At 39.0% G+C, this 6,000-nt stretch overlaps 1 protein-coding gene across 1 annotated transcript in view; it reads left to right on the top strand.

Annotated features, from left to right (window-relative positions):
- The first annotated feature begins 877 nt into the window (after nt 1-877).
- Nucleotides 878-6,000, top strand: part of fryb (furry homolog b (Drosophila)) — a 34,106-nt gene continuing 28,983 nt past the window's right edge. Inside the window, exons 1-7 of the mRNA XM_053331107.1 lie at nt 878-1,012; nt 2,189-2,242; nt 2,383-2,522; nt 2,978-3,068; nt 3,798-3,877; nt 3,980-4,060; nt 5,639-5,807. Coding sequence (XP_053187082.1) covers nt 893-1,012; nt 2,189-2,242; nt 2,383-2,522; nt 2,978-3,068; nt 3,798-3,877; nt 3,980-4,060; nt 5,639-5,807 — 735 coding nt within the window. The 5' untranslated portion in view covers nt 878-892. The remainder of the gene's footprint in view (nt 1,013-2,188; nt 2,243-2,382; nt 2,523-2,977; nt 3,069-3,797; nt 3,878-3,979; nt 4,061-5,638; nt 5,808-6,000) is intronic.

Genomic DNA, 6,000 nt, shown 5'->3' with positions numbered 1-6,000 from the left:
TGGTTCACCTTGTGGAAAATCATGCGTGTATCTAGCACAGAGGCACAATACCAATAGTTGCTGGTGGAGCGGAGTTTGTTTTATTCACCTTTTGTGTTCTCAGGAAGTTTAGGGAATCAAACTGGCTCATGTGCTACAATCACACAAGCCTCCTTTGTTGGCTACTATTGCAGGCATTGCTAAAAGCCTGTGTGTAGGTGTATGCTTGGGTTTTTCCATAAACTGTATTGCTTGACTATGATTCACTGTCATTAGCAATAGTTCATACTGTCTGACTGTGTTGAAATATGCTGTCTCTTAAAGCGCTGAGTTTGTTGTATTTTAAGGACATGTTAGAGACGAAACAGGAAATGCCCCAGCCCAATATATCTCTCTGTCTTCCACTTATGCCCCCTATGCACTCCACCCAACCTCTGTCTATTTTTAACTCTGTTTTTTTATCATCATGACGTCTTAGGAGAATTAATAGTGCCCAGTCGCCCTAATGATGTAATCAGGGTGAGGAAATGAAAACATGTACAAAGCAGTCATTGCGTGTGTGTGTGTGTGTGTGTGCGCGTGTGTGCGTGTGTGTGTGTGCCTGGATAGTTTACCCAGGCAAACTTGGACACATGGTCTACTTGATTTAGTCATGGCGGAGGAGTTTTAACTTAACAGACAGCTGGAGAGAAAACAGAGTGACGTGATTCTGATGTGGATAAATTCTGTTCATTTTTATACATCACAGCATCACAATCACAGAAGTAGGTGTAGCAGCTGTTTTGTAGAAAAAACATACACAACCCCTGACTGACTGACCTGTCTTGACCCCTTCTCAGCCTCTCCAGTGGGACTGAAGCCACCCATCCCGCCAGTCAGTGGAACTTTGGGAGAGAGGAAGGGTCCTGTCGTCATGGCGCCCGTCAACGTGGACCCTGAGAGTAAGCCGGGCGAGTTCGTCCTAAAGAGCCTGTTCGCCAACTTCACCTTGCTTTCCGAACGCAAGATTCGCATCATCATGGCCGAACCGCTGGTGAGTGACGATTTCTCATCTGGTTTTGTCTCTATTTTTCCATCCGTTCTCTCTCAGGTTGCATCATTTAGGTCATTTCAGACATTTTATCTGACCTGTGTTGTCCAGAGTGCCTTTTTATGACAGTATATGCTGACTTTGGTTTTATTATGCAGAGGAATTGATACCTTCAATGTGCCTCTCTGCAAAATAGTATATACTCAGCATCATTACTCAGCATCATAGCTTATTCATGATATAATCTAATTTACAACAGGCATAACACTTTTTCAGTAACTTTTTCTCTCCAGGCATACGGTGAACAGAGCATATCCCAGCTTGCTTTTTATTCTGTAATGCCACAGAGCTAATTATTCCAAAGACTCTGTTCTCCTAAATTTGAAAACTCTTAAAAAAGCACTAGCTGCTAGCTTGGTTAGCACAGTGCATCTATAGTCTATGATGGATTGTGGTAATGCTGAAAATCTGGCTTAAAACCATTAAAACAAAATGTACTTACTGATAAAACTGACCAGCTGACTTCTTAGTGGGTCTTTTCATACACATCCTAAAGCATACACTGCTGTATCATCTAGTTAACTCTTATTTATTATTTAATTTACAGAATGAACATTGTGCTGTATTGAAGAAGACTTGTGATTTAGACCATAAACTCAGTAGAAAAGTGTTAAGTAATAAATCAAGTGCAGTATAGGGTCATTTTCTCATACAATTTTATACAATCTGATTTCTTTTTGCTGGCCATTAGAAAGAATGCAGGTTTAAGTCACTTCTACATTGGATTCAATTTTGTGATCTGTAGCTACCTACCCATCCAAGCTGCTTGGATTCAAACAGATGAAGACATGTGTGGCCATGTACATGTCTTGGATTCACATATTTGCATTTTGTTGCCTACAGGAGCAGGTGTAACCAAATACTGTATGCGTCATGCACTGCAACCTAACCATCAAGTTTCTTATATTACATTTTAGTTTTACTGACAACGCGTGACATAAACTGATAGAAATCCATATGTCAGAGCACAATCCATAGTGATAGTTTTTATATGTTTTATGAAAGGATCATATCATGGTTGATTCATAAAGAACCTAGTATAATATTAAATGTTCAAAATGTCTCCCTGATCTTGTGTCTTCTAAATATTTCCCCTCTGTCTTCTCTCATATGTAACAGGAGAAGCCGCTTAACAAATCTCTACAGAGAGGAGAGGACCCACAGTTCGACCAGGTGTGTGTATCTGACATGGACACATCATCGCCAATATGTGATGCCCCTTTTTTCTCTGTCATCCAAATCTATTATATTTTTGGGGAAGGGGATTAACCTCTCATTCCTTGCTTTCTCTCTTGCTCACTGCTCTGGTGCAGTTGATCAGCACTATGAGTTCTTTAGCAGAGTACTGCCTGCCATCTATCCTGAAGACTCTGTTCGACTGGTACAAGAGGCAGAACGGCCTGGAAGACGAGTCCCATGAATATCGACCCCGGGCCAACACCAAGTCTAAAAAGTGAGAGCACAAACCACACACCCTGTCAATTTAGAGCTTTTTTGGCATCCATCTGAGAGGTTGAAATAGATTTATGAGACAGAAGATGTTTATTTACATAGAGCCCTCTGATCTTGCCACACTTACAGTAGCAAAATTAGTATATAATAAGTATAAAACTTGAATTCCATTGACAAAATTCACAATTAAACTGCACATCACGACACTTAATCGAGAACTGATAACATTGTCCTCTGTGCAGAAGCTAAACAGTTACATAGTGGGCCAGATGGTGCCTACAATTAATTTATTAACAGAAATTCAATAAAAGCAATATCTCATGTGTGACACATATGTGAGCCAATTACAAAGGCAAGAGCAAGAGTGTGCACCTGGGGCCTCACACAGTATCCACACTGCTGACTCTGATCATGACAAATAATGCCTGTCTGTCTATCTCTGTCTGTCTGGCTCAGTGATGAGCAACAAAAGGACTACTTACTGGAGCGGCGGGATCTAGCAATAGACTTCATCTTCTCTCTAGTGCTTATAGAAGTTTTGAAACAGGTGAGTCTCAACTGTGTTTTTATCTCCTCATATGTATTAGCATGAGTGCATTTAACTTTTAAAAGAGGAACATGTGTCCTCAGTATCAGTATTTAAAACAAAGAGCCATAGATAATTTAATCTTTCAATACAGATGCCTGAACAACAATGCAATGGAGTTTAAACAATCACAGGAAGTTAAACTGTTAAAATGTTTTTCTATGATTAACAACACACTTGATATCAGTCATCCAGATGCAGTGTTCCCCAGCCCAGTCATTTGAAACCACAGCTAAATTGAAGCAAATATCATCTACTTGTGTTTGATCTAGTCATGGATTAAAGAAAATACAATTCAGCTTCCCAGCGTGTTGTGTATGGGCAAAATAGGAATGAAGAGCACCTTTTATTAGGAAATATTGCTTGTTTTTTTATACTCTCAACTTTACAATAACTATACCCCCCCCTTCATCCCTGCAACTCAAAACAAAGGGAAAAAACAGACAAGGCAAAACAAGCAAAAAACAAACAAACAGGTGAAAAAACAAGCACTTGATTATGAAAGACAAAAAAAATGCTAAAAGCTAGGCTTGACTGGGGAGTATCTGAAGGTATAGTTTTTCTTAAAAATTGTATATTTGGTTTTTGTATTCAAACTCAGCTCAGTTAAACTGTACCTAATTGTTTTGATTAAATGATAATTGTTAATTGTTATTAAAAGTTTTTACTTAACTTTTTCTTCCATCCCAGATCCCCCTTCATCCTCTTTTGGATGGACTCATCCAAGAAGTTATAAACCTGGCCTTCAAGCACTTCAGATATAAGGAAGGGTAAGAATGATGACATGTTATAACTTAAGTAATTTTCTATTATACGATACAGCACTATACATGGTAAATATTATAATTTTTTGTCTTTACTGGTTTTTTTAGGTATCTTGGACCCAACACAGGCAATATGCACATAGTGGCTGACCTCTATGCTGAGGTAGTGGGAGTCGTGGCTCAGTCCAGGTACACAAATGAATGTTTATACTGCATGTGTGTTTGTGAGTGCGTACACATTATTTGTTTGTATATCTAAAGTAAGTCAATTGTATCTGTTGTCATTCACATAGCATGGATTATTTGGTGTAAATTTGGCTGATTTCCAGTTTGTCACAGAAGTGAATTCTTGTAGAAACACGTTATCTGAAGCTCAGTCAATATAAAGTAATTTTGACAGAAAAAACATAATGACTTACAGGCTTTTAAAATAAATGAATGCTACAACTGCTTTTATTTCAGATGTGACTGCGGTTATAAATGTTTAAACATTTATTTCTGAATAAAATGATTATCTTGCAGTGAAGATAGAATTCTAATCCAGGTCATGTGGCATCTGCGGGCTGATTGGTCAGGGTGGAAAATTGAATGTGTAGTTACAGTAGCTACCTGTCCTCCCATTGACCCCATTTTCAGCAGCAACAGCAATTACAAACTCTGGCCCACTATTTCCATCAGCAGAAAAAGAAACAAATGTTTGTTCTTTCCAGTAGTTGTGAGTTTTGTGTGTGTGTGTGTGTGTGTGTGTGTGTGTGTGTGATGGCAACTGAGGATAATGACACTCCAGATGGTGATGATGGTCCTCTGTCTGTGTAATGTTGTGTTTGATGAGAGATGAGCACTGTTACCATTTTCCAGGAGGTTATTACTGTGATGGAGGATGTGTGGGTTCACTGGGCAGCTCAAACACACACACACACACACACACACACACACACACACACACACACACACACACACACACACACACACACACCCACACATACCAGCTGAGCCATGACATCATTTATCACAGCCATTGATCTGATAATGGGTCAAAGTCAATACTCAGAGATACTAAATCTAGTTTAGAAAATGTGGACTCTCCTGTCTTTTGAATGGTGTTTTTTTCCCTCTTGATTTAATTTTCTTGTTGACTTCTAACTTTCTTTAAGGGCGCTAATATTTGGTCAATAAAGTAACTTTTTCAGCAGTATTTATGTGTAGTACACACAGGGATATGAAAGAGTTGAACATCACATGCATAAACATTCTGAGCACATACTTTATTCTCGACACTATCTGCATTTATCTGTGTCTTATTTAAACACCCAGTGTTTAACAGAAGGTTGATGACTGTTTCACTTATTCAACTGCTGTGGCAAACCCTAAAAAAATGCAGACACATACGAACAAGTGCACGCGCACAAACACACACACATTCCCTCCACATCACCCCTCCAGATGCCATTCTAAATATAGACCAGCAGAGCACTGTTGGTAAAATCTATGTGCTTCATGGGTACATCCACAATCACACACACAAGAATAGACACATACTGTACAAGGAAACAGATGAACAGAGAAGTGAGAGATATCAAGAATTTCTTCTTTTTTTTAAAAAAAAAGGTTATCTAGTTATCTAGTTATCTCTATATCATGACACAATATTAAAAAGTAATTCCATTAAGCATGCTACTGCTCAGCTGAGTCCTGGATATGAAAACATTCATTAAAACTCAGGAGAATAGCACAACTCTTCACATCTGTTAACCATTTTTTATGCAGGTTCCCAGCAGTGAGGAAGAAGTTCATCTCTGAGCTGAAGGAGCTGAGACAGAAAGAGCAGAGCCCCTATGTCATCCAGTCCACCATCAGCCTCATCATGGGACTCAAGTTCTTCCGCATTAAAATGTACCCGGTGGAAGACTTTGAAGCCTCCTTCCAGTTCATGCAGGTAGACATTATCTGTCATTTGTATGTCAACAACAATAAAGGGAGTGGTGTAGGATTCTCAGGGAGACAGACAAACTCTTTTTCTACATATGTTCATGTCCGGAAACAGTTTGTTGCAATCATAGAGTCATCTTATTGTCTACCGAGAAGTTACACAGAAGTAATTAGGGGTTAAGTGCATTATTTATTACCCC

This window comes from Scomber japonicus, chromosome 13 (genome assembly GCF_027409825.1).
Source record: "Scomber japonicus isolate fScoJap1 chromosome 13, fScoJap1.pri, whole genome shotgun sequence".
Taxonomy (NCBI): domain Eukaryota; kingdom Metazoa; phylum Chordata; class Actinopteri; order Scombriformes; family Scombridae; genus Scomber; species Scomber japonicus.
This window is presented reverse-complemented; position numbering and strand designations above follow the sequence as displayed.